Source organism: Ursus maritimus (assembly GCF_017311325.1).
Source record: "Ursus maritimus isolate PB19 chromosome X unlocalized genomic scaffold, ASM1731132v1 scaffold_X1, whole genome shotgun sequence".
NCBI lineage: Eukaryota > Metazoa > Chordata > Mammalia > Carnivora > Ursidae > Ursus > Ursus maritimus.
The window spans coordinates 113,041,323-113,065,219 of NW_024423319.1; the positions used below are offsets into that span (position 1 = coordinate 113,041,323).

General features: G+C 42.2%; 1 protein-coding gene across 3 annotated transcripts in view; it reads left to right on the forward strand.

The window, feature by feature from the left end:
- ACE2 (angiotensin converting enzyme 2) overlaps positions 1-23,897 on the forward strand; it is a 41,338-nt gene that overhangs the window by 11,989 nt on the left and 5,452 nt on the right. For 2 of the 3 annotated variants that reach the window (XM_008696415.2, XM_040634118.1), the window contains exons 6-16: positions 1,731-1,836; positions 4,355-4,452; positions 6,899-7,068; positions 9,656-9,882; positions 12,382-12,526; positions 14,016-14,114; positions 14,849-14,971; positions 15,573-15,745; positions 17,004-17,062; positions 20,290-20,390; positions 21,686-21,802. In XM_008696415.2, the coding sequence (XP_008694637.2) occupies positions 1,731-1,836; positions 4,355-4,452; positions 6,899-7,068; positions 9,656-9,882; positions 12,382-12,526; positions 14,016-14,114; positions 14,849-14,971; positions 15,573-15,745; positions 17,004-17,062; positions 20,290-20,390; positions 21,686-21,802 (1,418 nt within the window). The remainder of the gene's footprint in view (positions 1-1,730; positions 1,837-4,354; positions 4,453-6,898; positions 7,069-9,655; positions 9,883-12,381; positions 12,527-14,015; positions 14,115-14,848; positions 14,972-15,572; positions 15,746-17,003; positions 17,063-20,289; positions 20,391-21,685; positions 21,803-23,897) is intronic. The other variant, XM_040634122.1, reaches the window with a different exon arrangement.

The window sequence follows — 23,897 nt, forward strand, 5'->3', positions numbered from 1 at the left end:
ATTCCGGCTTGTTCTTAACACACTTGTCAGCCATTCCCAGGCCTCAGAGTTATGGAATATTACAGCTTGAAAAGATTTTAAAGAATAATAGGGTAACCCCTATGGATGATCAGAACTACTCTGCTTTCCTCCCCTTTTCAGCCACTGAACTCACCAGCAACTATCAATAGCAAGATTATAAGAAGGGAAAATTACAGGGAGGAATGGTCTTTTAGATTATAAGGAATGGTCTTCATGAACTACCTGGGACCCACACTGTCTTAACTTTGTTAGCAGAGCTGTAGGCTTTGCTTCCTTTCTCAGGACAACTGATACTATCGTTTCCTTAACTTTGACTAAGGAAGTCTTTATATGGAAGGGAGAGTATCCCATTGACACTTCTCAGTGTCTCTCTCTTCTTTCATTTTCACTCCCATGTCTCCCGCTTACCCCTGTGCCTTCAAACGTCTATGTAGACCTACTCTGTCATAGCCTTAGTTAGGCAGAGCCATCAAAAATGGAAGTTGGAGAGGGGCACCTGGGTGGCTCAGTCAGCGAAGTGTCTGGCTTGGGCTCAGGTCATGATCCCAGGGTCCTGGGATTGAGCCCGCGTTGGGCTTCCTGCTCAGTGGGGAGTCTGTTCGTCCTTCTCCCTCTCCCTCTGTCCCTCCCCCGGCTTGTGTTCTCTCTTAAATAAAAAATAAATAAATAAATAAATAAATAAATAAATAAATAAATAATCTTTAACACACACACACCCCACACATGTGCCAGAATGGCTATAGTTAAAAAAGACTGACATAGCAGGTGCTGGTATGGGTGTGGAGACACTGCTGACAGAAATGCAAAATGGCGCAGCTGCTGGGGAAATTGCTTTGGCTGTTTCTTAAAAAGTTAAACACGCACTTACCGTATGACTAAGGTATTCCACTCTTAGGTATCTATATGAGAGAAATGAGAATATAGATCCATGCAAAGACTCACACATTAATGTTCATAGAAGCATTATTCATTATAGCCCCAAACTGGGAACAACCTAGCTGTCCTTCAACTGGTGAGTTGTATCCATGAAATACTAAATAAAGCAAACTCGGATGTATTCATAAAATGAAACACTACCAGTACTAAAAAGAATGAACTGCTGATACATGCAGTAACATGATGAATCTAAAAATCATGCTGAGTGAAAGAAGCCAGACACAAAAGGTTACATACTTTATGATTTCATTTATATGAAATTTCCAGGATAGACAAAACTATAGAGACAGAAATCAGTTCAGTGATGACCTGGGGCTGGGTCTGAAATTGACTGAAAACGGGAACAACAAAAGTTTTGGGGGTAATGGAAATATTCTAAAAGTGGGTAGTAGTGAAGGTTGCCCAACAGTATAAATTTCCTAAAACTCATGAAACTGTACATTTAAAAATGGGTGCATTTTATGGGATGTAAATGTACTTCAATTTAAAAACAAAGGAAGTAGGTTACATCTTAAAAATGGATATTTTCCATCTATTTTCACTTTGGGACCTGCATTCCTCCAGGTATGTTAATTGCTTTATGCAGTGAGGCTAGTCATCATTAATATCTGGGAAGAAGAGATTCTTTCAAACTCTCCAGAGTATTTGAGAGGAGAAGAAATTAGAATTTAGGGAAATTCTACTTGTCTAAAGAGGCTTCTATCTTTAGTGTTGGGGATTGGAAATTGGAGTAGACTACTCTTGGTCTTAAATTTTCTTCCTGGGCTTTTCAGATTAAACCATTGTATGAACATCTTCATGCTTATGTGAGGGCAAAGTTGATGGACACCTACCCCTCCCGTATCAGCCCAACTGGATGTCTCCCGGCCCATTTGCTTGGTAAGAAACTCCAGGAACTCCTTGTGTAGTTTGTTTTCTGTTATTTCCACCGATAAATCTTTTGTTTGTTTGTTTATTTGTTTTGTTTGTTTTTGTAATGAAGCCCAACATAAAACTTTCGGAAAATTTTGTGAGTGAAGTTAGTAACATTATCGAAATCACATTTTGCAAGCACTTTCTTCAACATAAAAGCATTTAAAATTGTTTTTATCTTACACATAAGGGTTATTATGTTGGCCACAGTCCAAAGGATAAAGGGATTATTTAAGATAACTGGAGAAAGAACTCCAAATTCAAATGAGAGTGGAAATGGAGAAAATAAGTTTTACAATTTAAGTTGATTGGCTAAGATCTTGAGGTGGAGTTTGGCATTTTAGTATTGTCAGAGGAATGAAGCTTGGTAGGCTGGGGGTGGTCAGGGGTGAGAGAAAGGCTTTCTAGAATTAAGGTATAGCTTGAGTAAAAGTTTCATAAGTTTATTCTAAACTTCACCAATTACTTTTCCCGCAAAGTATGTGCTTTGGAACCATATGGGTTATGAATGAAGTTTTTGCCATGAAGAAAAATGCCTAGCTTAAGAGGAGACTCAATCTTCCAAGAACTTTCTGTCCTGCCACAGAGCCTTTGTAGACCATGAAAGACCTGGGGCCCTTTATTGAATCTTCTAACTCCCTTCCAGAGAGTGGCCATCCTTCCTTCCCCTCTACCGCTCTCTAGAAGCTGAGGCCAAATAAGATATAGGTGTTTGAAAAGTTCATGTCATGCATACATAGCATTCCTACCAAGATAAGTTGCTGGTAGCTAATTCTTCTCAACAGCCAAAGCTCTCTCTCAGCAGGAGAGAATATGGACGAAGGACCTATGGAGACTTTTACTCTAAGGCAATTTATAAATACTCTCTACAATGTCTTTGGTAGGCATTCTTCAGTAATTCATTTTCTGCTTAAACCTATCTGGTGTGATGTGGCTCTTTCTTCCTTCCAAGGTAGACTAATCTATTGCTACGTGGCACCAATTATAAGCAAGTTCTACCTTATGTGGGACTGAATCAACACCCCCTAATGCTTTGCATTCATTACATCTAATTCCACGATATGAGGTTACCCAGAATATGTCCAATCTTCTTCTATAAAATGGCCTTCTGGATCTTTTAAACAACCATCGTATAAGGCACAGCATAGTACCTGGCACAAGAGTATGTACTCAGTATATTTTAGAGAGTATTATCGTTACCATCATGTATACACTCTTTGCTCCTTTCCAGTGAAATACCCTACACAGATTTTTAGCCATTCTTTAAACCTTAATTTTCTAATTGTTCTCCTTTGGACAAGCTAGCCTTAGTTGATGTCTCTCTTCAAATATCATGCTCAGAACTGAAGTCCAGATGAGGTTTGGCCAATATGGAGTAAAAATGGTACCATGCCTTCCTTTGTTCCAGACCCTATAATTCTATTTATTTACCTTAAGATTACATTTGTGTTTTGGAAGCCATGTCACACTGTTTGTTGGGTCCCTTTTGGTCTTTTACATGTGGACTATGTTTCAGCCTGAAGTCACTTATCACATATTTTTATAGTGGATACATCGTTCTTTAAAATTTAAGCTGAAGGGCACCTGGGTGGCTTAGTCAGTTAAGCGTCTGCCTTGGGCTCAGATCATGATCCCAGGGTCCTGGGATTGAGCCCTGCGTTGGGCTCCCTGCTCAGCCAGGAGTCTACTTCTCCTTCTCCCTCTGCCCCTCCCCACTGCTTGTGCTCTGTCTCTCACATGTGCTCTCTCTCTCTCTCAAATGAATAAATAAAATCTTTTAAAATATAAATAAATAAAATTTAAGCATACTTATACTTATCTCTACTGAATTTTATTGTTTAAAACATGAGTTCATTGGAATATTCTTCATGTAATTATGTTGCCCTATTCCTTTGGTGCCAACATTCTGGTTTTGCTATTAGATTGACTTTTTCTAGATCCATCTTGCCTTTTAGGGTCTCTGGCCTTGGAATCCAATTTAGCGTTTATTTGAGATGTTTGAAAAATTACCCAACTAAGTGTATTACTATAGTAGAGTGATGAAGGTGGAACATTGCTACTAGTTAGTAGAGATTCCTGGATGATGGTCCTATTTGATCTCTCTTCAGTCCAATATTAGGAATTACTAATAGTTTAATTTGCAATATTTTGTTCCATGGACAGTGGATTATATAAATCTGTTTCTAATCTAGAGTAGCTATGATGTTCCATATATTTAATAAATTGCACCTTTGAATTGTAATTCAAAATGGGAGAAACAGGGATAATCTCCTGCCATTTTGACCTTTTAGAGGAGAGAGTAAAAGAAGGGAGTATTGCAAATTGTGAATAAGAGAACAGGAAAAGAGGTAATGAAAAGAAACTAGATTAATTCCAGAATACCATATGGCCTGTTTACTGATCCTAACTTATGCACTGTGTAAAATTAGGTCTGTATTTCTGCTGCCTTTGCTGTGTACTAACAAAATCTTTTTTTTTTTTATAGGCGATATGTGGGGTAGATTTTGGACAAACCTGTACCCTCTGACAATCCCCTTTGGACAGAAACCAAACATAGATGTTACTGATGCAATGGTGAACCAGGTAGGAAGAGGCCTTAAGAACCAAATCTAAATCCTCAACTTCATTTCTTTTTCTGCCATTTTTCTCTCCTTATCTTTTGCATATAAAACCATGTGAAAAAATGTTATGCTAATTCAAATGTATTTCTTGGGGGGCCTCGGTGACTCAGTTGGTTAAGCATCGACTCTTGGTTTCAGCTCAGGTCATGGTCTCAAGGTCATGAGATTGAGCCCCAGCTCCGCACTCAGCACGGAGTCTGTTTGAGATTCTTTCCTCCTCCCTCTCCTTCACCTTCTGGCCCTCCCCACACTGGTGCACATGCACACACTGTCTCTCAAATAAATAAATAAAATCTTAAAAAAAAATAAATGTATTTCTTATGTAGCTATCTTTTCCTGGAAAAGTAATTTACAATGTCAGGGGAGTCAAGTACCTTGAATGATAAGTACGGTATTGATCTTGCTGAGAGATATTAAAAATCGAGATGACCTGAGTTTTCCATTAAGCAGTTAGATGTGGAATTATCAACTGGTTGGCATTACTCTTTCCAGAGTTAGTGGCTGCTAAGTAATCAGTCTGTACTCTCTATGAACAGAGAAAATGATATCATTAGAAGATTTTTGCATATTTAAAAAATCATTATTGTTAAAAATATTATAGGAGTCTTTAAAATAATTTTTAAATTACTTTTTTGTTACCATCCTCGCATAATTGTTGAAATTCACTGTGTTCCCTGCCATGGGTGAAATCATGTTATAATTACATATTTTTCTTTATTCAGCTAATAGTCTACAGTTTTCGGGTACAATGTGTGGTCATACTTCTCTTGGCTGTCTGAAATGTCTTCAGAGAGTTGCACCATGATTTCCTTTCCTCTTTACACATCACTGGGTTTTTCCTTGGGAACGGTTTTAAACCTGTAAGCAGCCATGCAGTGAATATCTTCACATACATAACATGCTCCTGGGAAAAGGCCACAGTAAAATAAAAACATGAGGCCACAAGGGCCTCCAAACTCCCGCAGCTGTTGCTAGGCCCGGTTTCACAGCTGAGCAGTGGCAGAGGCCCATCCACACGTAGCTCCTCAGCCTATCTCCGGCGTTGGTACATGCACCATCTCTCCTAAGGTTGTCTTGACAACACACCTACGAGACTGTCAGGACAGGGAAGGTGATGGATCCGTGTTGTAGGTGAGGAAACTGAGGCCTGGGTAAATGTCTTGCCCGAAGTCACAAAGACAATCAATGGCAACTAAGATTTGACCTCAGAACTCCTAATATTTCAGGTTTCATTTTCCACTCGTTCCTTCTGCATTTAACCGACATTAGCTGTGCTTATTAGTCTACGCTGTTTTGGTATACAGGTATTCTTTCAGCTTGAGAATACCATACCTACTAATACCAATATTGCCTTTAAAGGGCAATAATAAAAAACATCCACAGTATCACATCCTGTTTCATATCCCTGAGGCGATAAAGGAGAAAAACCAGACTTGACTGGTCTTTGAGATCAGAGGAAGTTTTCTGTGTTACCAGAAGTGAGTCATGAATTATCCGCCAGTTGCACAAACTTAGTTTGCCTCATGTGGGCCTTATTTCCAAAGAAGTCCTGATTAGCAACCAGAAGAGTTTGCTGGATGGCAGATACCTACTGCTTCCCCTCTCCAGTTCCAGAACATTCTGAAACTTTAGATTCCCATACGAACTATGAAGCCAAGTCTCAGCCACTTATTGGCTACTGGGTCACACGCAGGCCTTTTGGGTTCCAAAAGTCCATAACTTCATCTGCCCCTTATTGTTTGTGGCTTCCACTGAACCTAACATCAGGGCCTCCCCCCTTGAAGGAGTTCAGTCAAGGATTGTTGGCTTGACTTGAATAGTTTTTTAGGAAAGTGAAGGTCATTGTTTTTGCTTATACTTGGAATATGAAGAATAAAGACAAAAGCATCACACAGTCTGTTAATTTTTTGTGTATTTCCTCATTAATATCATATAATACAAGTGGTTTATATATTCTACTTTTTCACTTAATATTAAATTATAAAAAGCATCAATAAAAAGTTTATGAATTGAATTTATTTAGATTTTCCATTCCACAAAGACATCACTATGTATTTAACCATTCTGGTGGTGGTTTCCACTTTTTTCTCTATTAAAAATCATTTTACATGTTGTACACCTTAAATTTACACAATGTGATGTGTCAAATATGTTTCAATATTTAAAAATAATAAACAAAAGAACCCATTTTAAATGTAATTCTTTGACCTAGTTTCTGAGAATTTCCTAGGTTAGTTCCCTAGAGACAGGATTACTGAGACAAAGAGTGTAAACACCTTGAAAGCTTGACTTGTCCATACATGTCGCCAAATTGCTTTCCAGAAAGGCTATGCCTCTGTACATAGCCAACAGAAAGAATGCTGTTATTTTAATGCTAGAATGAAATGCTGGTTTTTTTTTCCTTTCAGAACTGGGATGCAAGGAGGATATTCGAAGAGGCTGAGAAATTCTTTGTGTCTGTTGGCCTTCCTAATATGACTCAAGAATTCTGGGAAAACTCCATGCTAACGGAGCCAGGCGACGGCCAGAAAGTGGTCTGCCACCCCACAGCTTGGGACCTAGGGAAGGGTGACTTCAGGTAGTGAGGATGACCCTTACACAGCTGACACTAAACTGGGAGACAATGGAGGCAGAGATGAGGATGGATTTGGATTTCTTCTCTGCTTCTCTGTGCACAGAAGAGATGTGTGAACTCTCCTTAAACGAGGGCTCAGTAGTCCCTGAGAGCACATCTGGGCTTTTCCAGGAAAAGAGGGTTGTCAGCAGACCCTAACTTGAACTTTAGACAGTCTGCCTCATTTGAAATAATATGCACCCATTAGATTTACCTGGTCATGGGAAGGGTGGTGTCCCCGTGAGTAAGATTTGGTGCTAAGATTTATGGAAGATGGCTGGGTGAATCAGGCATTGTTCCTTCCCTCCATGTTTCCCTCTTGTAAGTAAGACAGGACAGGTGAATAAATAAGCTGGGATAAAAGAGAGAAAGTGACATGTGTTAGAAGAGAACCATGTGTTAGATAGAGAACACTCTATAGGGAATTGGAAGAGAACTGACTACACCCGGAATAGGATGTAGGCTCAGACAGGGCTCCGACAGGCTCAGACATTTGAATTAGGCTTGAAAGACGAGAAGGGTTTGGACAGACAGAGCTGGGAGGAGGACACTGGGCTGGGAGAAAATCAGGATCAAATGCAGAGAGGCAGGACCTGGCATTGTGTACCAGAACTAGCAAGTTAGGCTAGAATAAAGGCCATGCGAAGAAGGGTCTGTGATACGGCGGAGTGAGCACAGGCTTTTGAATCCCAGGTGTGTCACTTAATGACTAGGCAGCCTTGGTCAAGGTATTTAACCTTCTTGGATTTCATTTTCCTTATCTACAAAGGGGAGTGGTAATTCCCAGGTACCAGCTTTGTGAGTGTCTTAGGTTAGGTTCCCCAGCTTGAGAAGCAGATTCTGGTACAAATGCTTCATTGAAGGACAGACGTCAGGCAAAAGGGAGTGAGGGAATCAGGGTGGGCAGGGGAAAGAGTTAAGTAAGGTTGCGGTCTTTGCTGGAGACTTGGCCTCAGCCTGATCCCACGGGGCTCTCTGGACCCCGATTTGCACCACAGTTGGTCACACCTTGAGAAAAGAGGACTGGCCTTTTGTACCCCCATATTAGTCAGTCATTGGCTGCGGACTGCCCCAGAGTGTGGGAGCATGTGATCTCCTGGTTGAGGCGCCTCTCATTTAGCCAAAGGCAGTGCACGAGAAGGCAGCTGTTGACTCAGTCAGCATGGAGGATGGGTGGATCTGCCCAGGAGAGCTGGGCTGGGCAGGACCCCAGCAGCACCCACTGGAGGAGGGCTCGACAGTCCTTTTCTGTAAAGGGTCGGAGAGTAAATAGTTCAGGCTTCCCAGGTCTCTGCGGCAACTACGCAGCTCTGCCCTTGTGACATCAAAGCAGCCGTGGACTACAGGCAAACAAAGGTCGCCTGGGTTCCAACAAAGCCTGATTTGTCAAAACACTTTACTGACTCCGGTACTAGAGTGAGGCTTAAAAATGAGTGAGTATATGTAAGTTTCCTAGCCCAGGCTCTTAGGTACTGCAGACATTAAACACACAGTAGCTCTTCTTGTAATTGTTTCAAAAGAGAATAGAGAAAAACCAGGTTAGAAAAGCAGGTCATACTGGGCTATATTAAGGCGTCTGAGTTTCTTCTCGAGCACTGGGGGAGACTTACAGGGTATTTATCAGGGGGATGACATGGTCAGAAAATTAATTTGGGAACCTACTGAAATATGCCCCCTGCATTCACCGGAGTGGAACTGCTCTTGCCAAGTTGAACAGGACCACTCTCTAATTGCCAAATGCAGTCCTTATCCCATTGGGCCGCTGCAGCCTTAGACAGTGTTTACAAGTTTTCTTCAAAAAGCTATTTTTCATTGGTTTCTGCATTGTCATGCTCTTCTGGACTTCTTTGATATCTCTCTCTCTCCATCTTCTCTGAATCATCTTTCTCTACTCCGTACATACTGGGACCTCCTAGGGCTCTGTTTTTGGCCCTCTTTCCTTGCCATTCTGTACCTGCTTCATGGGCCATCACATCTATTCCCTGACTTACATGCTAATGACTCCCAAATATCAATTTCCAGCCCCTTCTCCTCCTACTTATCTTGGTTCTACCAAACTGCCTGCGATGTCCTGAATGCTACACCCTTTTCTCAAGCCTTTCTCATTGAGCACTTCCAGCAATGTCAACGTCTTGTCCCTCCTTGCCATCTACCTGGCAAATTTCTACATGTTGATCAAGCTCCGGTTGCTCATTGCAGCCTCAGTTATGCCCTTCTTGATGCTTCTAGAAGACTGTGCCTGCATTCACTTATTGTTATGCCCAAGGCCATGTCCACTGATCACTTAGAGAGTACTTGCCTGAGAGTTTTTGTAGTAGAAGGCTCTGCTTATCTTTCTGTTAGTTTGTGAGCAATAGGGTTCAGCCCTGCCCATCATTTTATTTTGAGCACCTTGCACCGTTTCTAGGACATAAAAGATAAGTCCTCAAGATTCATTGGTGAACAAATCTTGGAAAGATGGTCTATGCTACCAAAATCCTATACTGCTCTTACTGTGATGATTACATCAAATTCATTGAGATACATTTTAATCTTGCCCATTTTTGTGCAGGATCAAGATGTGCACAAAGGTGACGATGGATGACTTCCTGACAGCCCATCATGAGATGGGACACATCCAGTATGACATGGCGTATGCCGAGCAACCCTTCCTGCTAAGAAATGGAGCTAATGAAGGGTTCCATGAAGCTGTTGGGGAAATCATGTCACTTTCTGCAGCTACACCCAACCATTTGAAAAACATTGGTCTTCTGCCACCTGGTTTTTCTGAAGACAATGGTACGGACGTTTTTCTTTATGGCTTGTTTTGGGGATTCTTTAGTTGGTTGTGGGCAAAGGTATTTATTATCAAAGGTATTTAATTTTTGCCACATAAAGTATATGATATTCATAGGTAACTGGGAATTGCTACTGGTAAAAACATTTTTTAAAGAATATATCATAACAAGGGGCGCCTGGGTGGCTCAGTTGGTTAAGCATCTGCCTTCAGCTCAGGTCATGATCCCAGGGTCCTGGGTTTGAGCCCTGTATGGGACTCCCTGCTCAGCAGGGAGCGTGCTTCTCCCCCTCCCACTTCCCCTGCTTGTGCTCTCTCTTTATCTCTCTCTTTCTCAAATAAATAAATAAATAAATAAACAAACAAATACAATCTTTTAAAAAAATAAAAGAAAAAGGCATAAGAGAGCTGACTGAATGAATGGTCTTGGAACTCTAAAGAACATCTAACGGAAAAAAAGATGCTAAAACAGGCCCACAGAACTGAAATGGCTTATCCAAGGTCACCCAGCTAATTAGTGTTAGAGTTCTCACTGAATCTCCCAGGTTCTAGGTAATGTGAGAGCTGGAACATTCTAAAAACTATTTTGCAGAGGTGGCAAACTGAAGACAAGAAAGGAAAAATAACTAGCCCAAGGTCAAAAAGTAACATAGTAGAACCGGAACCAGAGCCCTAATTTAAAGCTTTTCCATAATATTATGTGACTTGAAATTTGAGAGTTCTTAAAGAATGGGTGCTAGAATATCAAGATTGGATGAAACTGAAACGTTTTCTTCATCCAGCTGAAGCATGAAATTGCCCCTGTGACATCCCCTCAGATCCATGCTATCCTTCAATGTTTTTGCCCATGGTAGCATATTTCTCTTTGGACGGCTGGCCCTTGATGGAACATGACGAATGTTCACGAGATCCAGATTCTTCAGTGAAGATGCCATGACTTTTGATTCTTCCTTGTAAAAGAAGGATACTTAGAGCCAAATATGTTCTCTTCTGTATATTTCTCTCCCCTCGTTATAGTTATTTGGTTTAAATCATCAGCTCCACTGGAATGTTTGGTCAGTGAGGTCAAGGTGATGAGCTCCACCCTTGTGGGAGCAATTCACTGTGCCTTGATTTCTGGCTCCAGACTTTGGTGATCTCATGAAGGCCTGGGAGTAGGTCAGTGTAAAGGCATCATCATGTCTGAAAAAGTTACTGTAAGCATAGACCCAGTGGGTAATAGAGGAGTAACAGCATCTTCCCATGAAGGGAGCAACAAAGGAAAGGGAGTTCATGGCAACCACACCTGCTGCCTAATTTTAAAATATAATTCTTAAGTCGATTAATAGACAATTATTTGTTTTTATCATTTTTGAAATATTCCCTGACAGCAGGCAAAGATGATTGAATCACTAGGATAGTACTAGACATGGTTAAACCACTGGCTTGAAAAACTCTTGCTTCCTTCCTTGGCTCTGCCCCTGATCTATGAATGATGTTCAATAAATTCCTTTATTCCTGCTCTCCCTCCCTCCTTCCCTTTACCTTGCCTCTTTTCTTCTTCCAAAAGTATTTACTGAACATATATTATGTGCAAGGCATTTTTCTCAACACTAGAGATAACAGCGGTGTGCCAGGTAGATAGTATCCCCCTGCTTAGAGTTCATTGAGCTTCATTTGTATGCTAGGGATGAGCTCAACTGCTTTTTTCTACATCACTAAATAAAGGATAGATGAGATCACATAATGTGTTAAAGCATTTTAAACTGAGGTGAAGAACATGTCAGTACATTTAAAGTGTACGGTACTTCTGATTATCCAGTGGATAGTTTCTTTTCTTTTCTTTTCTTTTAAGATTTTATTTATTTAATTGAGAGAGATAGAGGGAGCGAGAGATGGAGCATGAGCAGGGGAGAGATGCAGGGCTCGATCCCAGGATCCGGGGATCATGACCCGAGCTGAAGGCAGACGCTCATTCAAATGAGCCACCCAGGCGCCCCTGGATAGTTTCTTCTAGGGAGGCTCTTTTTTGTTTGTGTTTTTCCTCCCTGGTTTACTATCTTTTGGCCACATTTGTTCAATATTTGTTTATTAATAAAGACTCAGAGAGGGTAGCCAGTAGGAGACACCAGGCTAGGTATACGGTTTTGAATGAGACCTTAAGAGTCACTGCCTTCCCGGAGCTTACAAGAATAAATGGTATGACAGTAGATGAAATAGCCCTAATTAGCCCTGATAAGAGGTACTTAAGGAAGGCAGTTGACACTACTGAAAAAAATGAGGATTAGCAGTTACTTGCAGGTTCATTTTGCCTGTTCTATCCAAGTCTTCACCCTCCTCCAAGACCCTTAGGTGAGAAAATGAGTGTATACATATTATTATTTCCACTGTCAGTATTTCTCACATGATCATCCTTAATGTAAGTATGTCTTGAGGAATAATACCTTGAGATTGGGAAATTAATACAAAACATCCATTGTCATCCTCGTGTTAATATTTATCCTTTTCCATTTTACTTTCAGAAACAGAGATAAACTTCCTACTCAAACAAGCACTTACAATTGTTGGAACTCTACCATTTACTTACATGTTAGAAAAGTGGAGATGGATGGTCTTTCAGGGTAAAATTCCCAAAGAGCAGTGGATGAAAAAATGGTGGGAGATGAAGTAAGTCAGTGAATATACAATCAGTAAAATGTTTTTTTCTCATAAGTTTGCCACTTATCTAAAGGCATTTGACTGGCCTGTATACACACACACACACACACACACACACACACACACACACACACACACACACGCATGCACTGCCTCTTTTTTGTTTTTTAAGTCTCCATTTGGGTTGTTTCTCCTCAGATAACATTTCCTTGGTTCCGCCTTCCCTCAAGCGGGATCAGATGACACAACTTCTCATGGTCTGTCTTCTTAAGTGCTGGGTCACCCATTAAACTGTGATATTTTAGACCAAGCACTGGGGATCCAATGCTGATCATTTCAGATGTTTTCCGTGACTTCAAAGAACTTTTAGTCTATGGAGGGATGTGGAAAATGAAACCATGGGAACATGCTCTGTTGTGATGGGAGTGTATGGGGATCCATGAGCATCCAAGGCAAGATCCAAAGCCCAATCTGGTGAGCCAGATGAGGAGAGACATCCAAGTTGAGCTCTGAGAAAGAGGCGAGAGTTAACCAGGTGTATGTAGAGGGAAACAGAATTCAAAGCTAGTGAGAGGCTGGCAATTTTGGGCAACAGATAGTGGTCCCTGTCATTAGTTTCAGCACCACATTCTTCATGCCTGGGACACATAGGTATGAAATAAATGGGTTTGGGATGAAAGAATTACAAAAGAAGGAATGAAGGAAAGGAGGAAGGAAGAAAAGGAAGAAAGAAAGGAAAGAAGGAAAGGAAAGAAGGAAAAGGAAGAGTCTTCTCTCCTCCCGCTGTTAGACTCCTGTCAATTATTTTGCTTTGTTTTTCTTATTTTTCCTTTTTTGTGGTGAAGATCTACCTATATAACATTCAGCACCATATGCATGAGTTTAAGTCAGTGCCACTGTTCTGCCAACATTCTCTGTTGACATAAATCCTACTTGGGAGGAGGGAGGCAGCAGTGAAAATAACTGTTTCTAGCATTTGAGTATTACTGAATTTGTCTCTAATGATCCCACAATCAGAAAGGACAAATGTCTTAAGTTTAAATAATGCCAAATAGATGGTTTCCCTACATTTTTTCTGGTTGAATTAATTTTTGAGCCCTTTTAAAGGGGCAGGTGTCACAGAGGAGGGGGCGTTCCAGTTAGCTTTGAAGAATAAGATGTCGATGTCACAAAATTCTGTCGGCCAGGAACACATGAAATATGGTGCTGAAGAGGGATTATTAAGATTTGCACTGTACATTTTTGGCCATGCGATGTATTTTATTAAATTAGTGTTTTGAAGATGCAGCTGTTTTCCAGTGGTATATTCTGGATGAATTAAAAAGGAAGAGATAACCACATAAGGGCTCTATTCTGTAATTTTTTACACTGTTTCTATTTCACCTGACAACCACTTCCAGTATAAATGCCATTGGCTGACAAACCACACTAATGCATCTAACTGTACCTTCCCGTGATGAACACCCCATGGTTAACGTATCTGCTTTCTTCCCCAAAGGCGAGACATAGTTGGGGTGGTGGAACCCTTGCCCCATGATGAAACATACTGTGACCCTGCATCTCTGTTCCATGTTGCTAATGATTACTCATTCATCAGGTAAATGACAGTTGTCTTCTCACTGTTTAACTTCCAGGGTTTGTGGACAGTTATGCCAATGGCAAAGAAATAGGATTATATGAAGTAATGACTATAATTTCTCTTTCTCTTGCTACCCTCCTTCCCCCTAGAACCTCAAAACAGATGATTAATTTTAATTCAGTTTAACTCAACATGATTTATTGGGTCCAATAAAACTTACGTGAGATCTTTTCTCCACCATGAAAGAATTTACAGTATCCTTGGGGGAAATAAAATTATCTTTGTTTGTCTTCTTGTTACTGTCTACTTGTTACTTCTTGTAACACGTTCAGAGTGATTATAATAGAGTATTTTTAATTTGAAGTCCAAAAACCTAAGTTTTTCACCTACTAGCCCTAGATCTTGAATTTGCTGAACCTCAGTTTCTTTATTTGGAAGGTGGGAATGACATTGTTGACCTGCCATAAGGATCAATTGGCATTATTTATATGAAAGGGCCATAAATATGTAAAAGGCAGTGCAAATGTGAACTAACATTTAACAAAGTAATGCTGCCTTTTAAATCAGCTGATACGTAAATACAAGTAGGTTATGATGAGCCTGCAGGGTTCATATTTGGGTCTTTCTGGAGAAAGAGGTTGGACTAGTATCTCTTTGGTTACTAAAGCCTCAGAATTTAAATATATGCCCCAATCTATGAGTCTAGCACAGTAACTAAACACGGACTTCTCTCATGTTTGTCTACTTTACAGATATTACACAAGGACCATTTATCAATTCCAGTTTCAAGAGGCCCTTTGTCAAATAGCTAAACATGAAGGACCCCTACACAAATGTGATATCTCCAATTCCAGCGAAGCCGGGAAGACACTGCTGTAAGAAATACTTCAAGGGGTGCCTGGGTGGCTCAGTCAGTTGAGCGTACAACTCCTCATTTTGGCTTGGGTTGTGATCTCATGGTGGTGGGGTTGAGCCCTGCATCAGGCTCCATGTTCANCAGGGAGTCTGCTTGAAGATTCTCTCCCTCTGCCCTTCCTCCCACTTGTTCTCTCTCTCTCTCAGATAAACAGGCGAATCTTTAAAAAAAGAAGAAATATTTCAAAATGTTGAACCTCTCCTGCTACCCAATATTACTCATTTCCATGCCTAGGTTTGAATTTGAGTTCCTTGCTCTAAAAAGAAAAATTCTGAACTCAAAATGTCCTCATCCACAAATTAAATGTTTATTTTATGGTCACACAGGAACCTAGACCATGTGATAACTGGACAGTACATCTCCTCTCTATGTCATATCTACAGAGCTCCCTTTGTAGTCATTGGAAGGGAAGAGATTGTGGATGAATACATCCATAAACATGCCTGAATTTCTTATCTGCCAGGAGCAAACTTAGCTAAGCCATAGATCATAGTATAAATATGTGTACATCTGGAATTCCTCAAAAAGCCCTGAACCCACCCTCCCCTTTTTTCATGTAGCCAAATGCTGAGGCTTGGAAGATCAAAACCCTGGACCTTAGCATTGGAACATGTTGTAGGAGCAAAGAATATGGATGTAAGACCACTGCTCAACTACTTTGAGCCCTTGTTTACCTGGCTGAAAGAGCAAAACAGGAATTCTTTTGTGGGTTGGAACACTGACTGGAGTCCATGTGAGTACATTGAGTTGACACATTTCAAATGACTCCTTTTCTGCTTCCCTTACTCTCCTCTGGCCCATCTCATGGAGCTATGACACAGCCAAGTATGTTTTCCCTCTATGTAGACCCTGCTTCTGACTGTGCTCTGGTGGCAGCTGCCATTTTATTGGGGGAGGAAACACATTTGTTGAGCACCTACTATGTATCAGGCACAATGAAAACTACACACACATATACACACACACATTTTCTCTCTCTCTTTCAAGTCTGCTTTATTAGTCCCATATTTAAAATAAAAGGGTATAACACTCCCCAACCCACTGCACTCGAATCCTGCTCTTCAAAGACAAATTTTTTTTTAAATCAATTTTAATGCTATTACCTCTTCTTTCTGGCAGTTACTTTCATATTTCTGAAAATTTTGTTTATATTATTTCTCGATTGGTCAGTTTTAGGCATGTACTTCTGCCTACTCTTCCACTCCCTTTCTCATCTCTCAATAAAGTTTTAATATTTTTTATCAGAAATTATCAGTATTTATATCATAATGCCTGAAAAGCCAAGCAATATACTGTTTTAAACCCTTTCCTATGTGACTCTTTGTTTGTCCTGGAGTTTCTACTGCCTTATTTTTTTGATATCAGATTTGTTATCAACGTTGTGTTTATTTTTCCCAGGTAGTCCAACATATCTATTCTTTTCAGTCTCATTTTTTCCTAAAGACTTCCCTCTTAGAGTCCTACATTCTTCTGTCTCAATCTGACCACAGTTCTCATCCCGAGTCATCCATCCTTTTGCTGCTCTCCTGGGTTGAATCCATTGTTTCCTGGATTCCATGCCTTCTTTCTTGGATCACCTCTTGTTTTGCTGCAGCAGAGCCGCCAAGTGACTTTCTAAGCAAGAGCATGTGGGGTAGGAGGGTCAACTGTGTCCCACAATGGCTTTAACCATACCTTGACTTTCATTCCCCTTGTTTTCAGTCTGATATCTTCTTCCCACCCCCAGCTATACTCGAATCCCAAGCCTCTCTGGGATTCGCTGTGACTTTCGGGATCTGTACTGCCTCTGCATACACTTTAGGCCATGGCTTCCTGACCCTTGAGAAAGCACTTACCCCTCCTCCATTACTTCTCATTTTCCAAAGTGTATTTATACCTGTTAAAAAATTCCTTTACTATCACTTTGGTGGGATCTTGGGAGGAGAAGGAAATAAATGCACATGGTCGGTCTGTCATCTGTAACCAACAGTCTATGATTTCTCTTTAATCAGATGCTGACCAAAGCATTAAAGTGAGGATAAGCCTAAAATCAGCTCTTGGAGAAAAAGCAGTGAGTACTCTGGACAGTGTGTCCATTACTTCTTTTTTTTTAGTTTTATTTATTTCTTTGTGAGAGAGCACATGTGGAGGGACAGAGGGAAAGGGAGAAGGAGAGAAGCCAACTCCCTGCTGAGCGTGGAGTCTGCCGCTGGGGCTCGATCTCATGACCCTGAGATCATGACCTGAGCCAGATGCTTAACCTGAGCCACCCAGGCGCCCCTGTCCTTTACTTCTTAATGCACTCCCTTACATGGGACAAATAGGCCCATTCCAGTGTGTTCTAAAAGAAGACAGGCCACATGTTTCTCTTAAAAACTATAAGCCCCAGATTCTGGCCTTCAACTCTCAGGCTTTTTTTTTTTAGTAACACATTCCTTATTGGATTGGTTATGTCTACTTTTTCCTTGTTAATTTTATTTTATTTTATTATTTTTTTTAAGATTTTTTATTTATTTATTCGACAGAGATAGAGACAACCAGCGAGAGAGGGAACACAAGCAGGGGGAGTAGGAGAGGAATAAGCAGGCTCATAGCAGAGGAGCCCGATGTGGGGCTCGATCCCAGAACGCCGGGATCACGCCCTGAGCCGAAGGCAGACACTTAACCGCTGTGCCACCCAGGCGCCCCCTTCCTTGTTAATTTTAAAGTGCTATGAAGATCAATGAGAAAACATCCAATCTTAAGTATCAAGTGTCCACCCTCTTTTTAAAAATAATTTTAAAGAATCTTTATTTGAGAGAGAGAGCACAAGCAGGGCGAGTGGCAGAGGGAGAAGCAGGCTCCCCACTGAGCAGGGAGCCCCGACTGGAGGCTCAATCCCAGGACCCAGGGATCATGACCTGAGCCGCAGTCAGAAGCTTAAGGGACTGAGCCACCCAGGCGCCCCCAAGTGTCCACCCTCTTAATTCACACTTATCACCTTTACTTGTATTTGAGGAAGAGGACAGGTTATATTTTGAGAGATTGTTTTTAGAAGTAATGTAGATAGTTTTGCTTGTTTTGCTTTAGTCAGTCATCCATAACATGGAAGCTTGTTAAAAATGCAGAATCTCAGCCCTGGACCTGCTTAATCCAAATCTGCCTTTTCACAAGCCCCCAGCTGGTTCGTATACACGAGACTGGGAAGCTCTGATTTACAACAGGGTTTCTCAAACCTGGCTGCACCCTGGAGTCGTATGGGATGTTTAAAAAATATTAAAGTTTGAGTCCCACTCCCAAATTGTTCTGAGATGTAGCATCAAGAGTTTTAAAAGCTCCCCAGGTGGTTCTAATTACAGCCAAAGTTGAGAACTACTGATGTACGTCTGCTTTTGGGGATAACCAAATGATTCACAGCAAACCGGATTGCTCACACCTGCGTGTGAATTCCTTTCAGCAGCCATTGCTCTGCTAGACACCTGTCTCGGGCTAGCCAGACTGAAGAAGCAGTGGCTTTGGGAAAGAGGAGAGGACGGGGCAGCCCCAGGCAGATGGGGACCACAGGAGGCCATGCAGGAGGATAGGACAGCCTGGGACTGTTGGGTGGAGCGGTCCAGGGCGCTATAGAAAACTGTGATTTGCATTGGATAGAGCCCAAGATGAGATTTCGACCCCCTTCCGTTTCCTGCCAAATTAAATATTGCCTAAGGCTTCACGGTAGTTACAAAGTCATTTTCCTAGCTAAGACAGCGAAACAGAGATAACACAGTAGGAGTGAAAAATGAAACTTTAAGAAAGAAATAATAAAAAGGTGCATTCCTTCCCAAACTTTAAGCGTTCGGATTTCCAGTTCTTAATCATCATTGAATGTCTGTGGGATTATTTCTCTTATCATCTTTAAATGAGCTCTTCCTTGGCCTAATACATTTTAATTCCTTTAAAGGATCCAACAGATCAGGATCCTTTGCAGTTACCTTGTTTTCTTGGCGTCAGTCCCCATGTTCTCTTTCCCTGCAGTGAGGGATCGGTAAATGGTCTTCAGAGGGGTTGGTAGTGGTAAGCCGAGCAGCAGGCTGCTTTGCTGAAGCCGGCCCGGGCTTTAGTGCCCCTGTGCATCCGGGCCAGAATCTCGGCCCGGTCAGGCTGTTGCACGGCAAAGTCCAACGACACTGTTTTGTGAACTCAACCTTTTTTTTTTTTAAATATGAAAATATAACCAGAATATTCATAGTAGTGATATTAATAACATTATTAGCACTCTTAAAGCAGCTTTTTTGCCACACCCGAGTGGTATCAAGCTGAGGTTAAAGTAACAATTCTGTGAAACCTTGTCACTGTTTTTTCTAAAAGGGAAAGGAGAGCGGCAAAATTTGTGCCATTCATTGATCTCTACTGCCAGCTACTGGGAAAAGAGTGAATGCTTTTTTTCTCTTCTAGCAAATGTTCACCAAGTATGCAAATACTCCAGCTGTTTGTTTAGCACCGGAAAAACAAGAACAAATTACCTTGCTGACAGTTTTTTCCTTCGAAACTCAAGTTTCTTTTTCTCTTACACTTGTACATATCTGAGAACTTACTATATACATAGTAAAAGCTCCACATCTTTGTCTACATAATACACGGACTTTTTTTCTTTTTTAAACTTTTTTCTTTCAAGTATAATTAACACACAGTGTTATGTTAGTCTCAGGTGTACAATACATGGACATCGAAACCCACGACTCGCACGACTCCCATCCATAAACCGGCACTCAGGATGTTTATTTTTGCTCCTCTCAAACCGAGAAGGATCCATGAACATGGTCCTTAAAGCACAGGGGCCTGACCAGCAGCATTAGTGCCACCTGGGAGCTTGTTAGACATGCAGATCCTTGGGTCTCATCCCAGACCTTCTGAATTAGAAACTCAGGAGGGTAGGGCCCACTATTCAGTGGTTTAACCAGCCCTCCGGGGGATGCTGGTGCCCACACAAGTTGGAGGTTACTGACCTAATAAAAAGATTCTCAGGAGGATTAGAAAATGTAAAAATAGGGGCGCCTGGGTGGCACAGCGGTTAAGCGTCTGCCTTCGGCTCAGGGCGTGATCCCGGCATTATGGGATCGAGCCCCACATCAGGCTCCTCCGCTATGAGCCTGCTTCTTCCTCTCCCACTCCCCCTGCCTGTGTTCCCTCTCTCGCTGGCTGTCTCTATCTCTGTTGAATAAATAAATAAAATCTTAAAAAAAAAAAAGAAAATGTAAAAATAATGCTTCTGGAATAACAGGTTTTGAAAGTATCCCATGATCCCTACTGAGCAGTGTTTTTCTTTTGAATTTGCAGTACGAATGGAATGACAATGAAATGTACTTGTTCCGATCATCTATTGCCTATGCCATGAGAAAGTATTTTTCAGAAGCCAAAAACCAGATGATCCCTTTTGTGTGAGTTACTCCAACCGGTACTTCTCTTTCTCGAGTCTGAGAAGATATTATGCTTAAACTTTCATGCAAGTAAATTAAGAAAAACCTAATGATTTTGAAACTTCTCTAATATCCTGGAATTTGGGCCATTCTCTTTTGGGAAGACTGTGATTTACTTGACTTATAGATTGCAAGAGCACTCCTCTTTCCCCCTCCCCTCACTTTCCCTCGCATCCCTTCTCCCCCTCCTCTTTTCCCTCCACCAAATGCTTCCTCCACCCTCAGCACTGAAAGGAAAAGGCAGACATCTCTGCCTTCACTGAACTTGCGTTCTAACGTATGTTTCATGTGTGTGTTACAATCAGCAAAGTATGTTAAGTGAAATACAGTAAAATGAGATGGTGACAAGTTCAAGGGAGAAAAGTACCACAGATGGGGCGCTAGGGAGTGCTGATGGGTCTACAGTTTAGCTTTAACTGCAGTGGTCAGAAAAGACCTCATGAATCCTTGAGCAAACATCTGAAGCAAGGAGAACGCTCACAAAACAGACAGGGGGAAGGTAGGTAGCAGGTGGAAAGATTCTGAGGAAAAAATATCCTCCACCTGTTGAAGGAACAGCAAGGAGGCCAGTGGGGCTGGAGCAGTGAGCTCATAGCAGACAAGTAGGAGGTGTGGTCAGGGCGATAATAGGGCATGGGGGTGGAAGGGGAGAAGAACATTCGTATGGGCCTCCCAAGCCATTCCAAGGGCGTTGGCTTGCTGCTGAGTGAGAAGGGCTGGGAGCCAGAGGAGCTGCCTTAGGTTTTGTCAGGATCCCTGTGGCAGATGGGAGAGCCCAGCCTTGTCACACTGTAGGTAAAGCCCACTCCTTCCCCCTCCCCCCCGGCTGTGGGTGTAACATGACAGGTTTTGCAGCGTGGAGCAGGGGTGGAGGAGCTGAGCGCACCAGCTCTGTTCGTGGTACTAAGGCATTGCTGCCCGGCCGGTGTTTATCCCAATCCTGGGGCCCCTGTGGTTCCTCGCTGGTTCTCCGGCTGCTTTCAGTTTGAAATTTTCCTATCATTGAAAGAAAATGGGGGCAGAACAGATAGTGCCAATAGTGTGTTATCCCAACTCATGTCGTTGAGCTCATGTGCTTGGGATGTGTCAAGGATGTGAGGACAGTCACATCCTTCCGTTGTTCGCCCTATCCCATGTCTCTCACCTTCACCCTGTGACTCTCCCCTGGACCTCTTTTTCACGGGCAGGGGAGCCCCCATTCTCTTTGCTGAGTCCTCCTTGCCACAAGGGAAGATGTTTCTTTTGTTTCTCTGCAGGGAGGATAACGTGTGGGTGAACGATTTGAAACCTAGAATCTCCTTTAACTTCTTCGTCACTTCACCTGGAAATGTGTCTGACGTCATTCCTAGAGCTGACGTGGAAGGAGCCATCAAGTAATTTTACTTTCAAACAAGCTCTCTAAGGGGGGGAGGGGGTTAACCAATGCAATCAGGACAAACGCTTGTGGTTTAGTGTGCCCTGTGTGCTGGGCTCTGTTCTGAGTCCTTTTTAGCTTCAAGGTCGGGGTTTTAATTCCAGAAGGGTCTCCTAGCAAGGGACTTCTCTTGATTTGGGCTCCTCCATTCGCAGGCCCTTAAATGGTATTTGAGTGTAAGTAGCTGATTTGAGAGGCAATCTCAAGACGCTCTGAGAAAGAAAAGTGCACAGGAGCAGAGCATGGAAGGAAGATAATAAGTGATGTGTTACCAAGCAAGGGCCCACAGTGGGCGACTAGAGCTCCATCGTGCCGGGGAATTCTGGGAGACTGAGCAGAACGCGCACCTGAATTGTCCCCTCAGCGCTGGGTATTTATCCATCACCTCCCACCAGTCATTGGTTGAGAACTGCTGGCAGGTGATGTGACTTCCCCGGCATTTCGGGCCTGCAGGCCAGGCAGCCCCTTGTGGCCTGAGAACGCTCTCGAGCAAAGGCAGCAGGTACTAGCGGAAGAAATCTGGTCTGCATGCATGGAGAGTGGTACATGCAGAAGGGACACGGGCACATATTGCCAGCTTTTGCTGTAGGGACTTGGATGGAGGAATCATTTCAGTAACCAGAGTCAGAAACGAGGTAGGCAAGAATAGGATTCCTTAGTAGTTGCTTGGCCTCCACACTAGGAGAGGGCCTTGCTATGGGCAGTGAGCATCTAGAAGGAACGATTGGCCCAAGGTGCCTCGTCTGTTTCCCCAAACAGCAAAAGTGAAGAATGGATAGATGTCACTTAAAAAAAGGCTTAAGATACCCGCTGCTATGGGGGAGCTCACTGGGTGGCCCCCTTGAGCTGCTGTTCATCTTTGGAAACAAATCCAAGCCCTGCCAGGCAGAGTACGCCTGGAAAATCTGGCTCAGTTGGGGCATGCACCCCACCCACAGCCAGAGACTTCACTGCCTCCAAATGACTTGTTTCTGTCTTGGGGAAAAGTGCCAGCTGAGATCATCACAAAAGAGCCCAGCCCTCTTTGTGACCTTCGGGGGGGTCTCAAATTTCCTGTTTCCAGATGACTTGAGACACTTTTGGGCAGAGGTGACATGGTTAATCCTGCTTTGACATATCTCCCTCACTCCTTCTGACTTCTTGACCTGCACTACACCCAAGGGTAGGAGGATGGGCTGCCAGATCCTTGGGCTTTCAATTCAGAATATTCTCAATTTCCCTAGTTTTGGTTTTTATTTTATTTTTTTAATGTTTTTTTATTATATTATGGTAGTCACCATACAGTACATCCCTGGTTTTTGATGTAAAGTTCCATGATTCATTAGTTGCGTATAACACCCAGTGCACCATGCAATACGTGCCCTCCTTACTACCCATCACCAGCCTATCCCACTCCCCTACCCCCCTCCCCTCTGAAGCCCTCAGTTTGTTTCTGAGTCCATAGACTCTCATGCTTCATTCCTCCTTCTGATTACCCCCCTTTCTTTATCCCTTTCTTCCCCTACCGATCTTCCTAGTTCTTATGTTCCATAGATGAGAGAAACCATATAATTGTCTTTCTCTGCTTGACTTATTTCACTTAGCATTATCTCCTCCAGTGCCGTCCATGTTGCAGCAAATGTTGAGAAATCATTCTTTCTGATAGCTGAGTAATATTCCATTGTATATACGGACCACAACTTCTTAATCCAGTCATCTGTTGAAGGGCATCTCGGTTCCTTCCATGATTTAGCTATTGTGGACAATGCCTCTATGAACATTGGTGATATGGCCTCTTTCTCTTCACTACGCTCTGATATCTTTGGTAAATAATACCCAGTAGTGCAATGCTGGTCTAGGTATGGCTAATTTTTAACTTTTAAGGACCTCCACACTGTTTTCCAGAGTGGCTGTACCAATCTTGCATTCCCACCAAAATGTGAAGGGATCCCCTTTCTCCACATCCTCTCCAGCAATTGTTGTTTCTTGCCTTGTCAATTTTTGCCATTCTAACTGGTGTAAGGTGGTATCTCAGTGTGGTTTTGATTTGAATTTCCTGATGCATAGTGATTTTG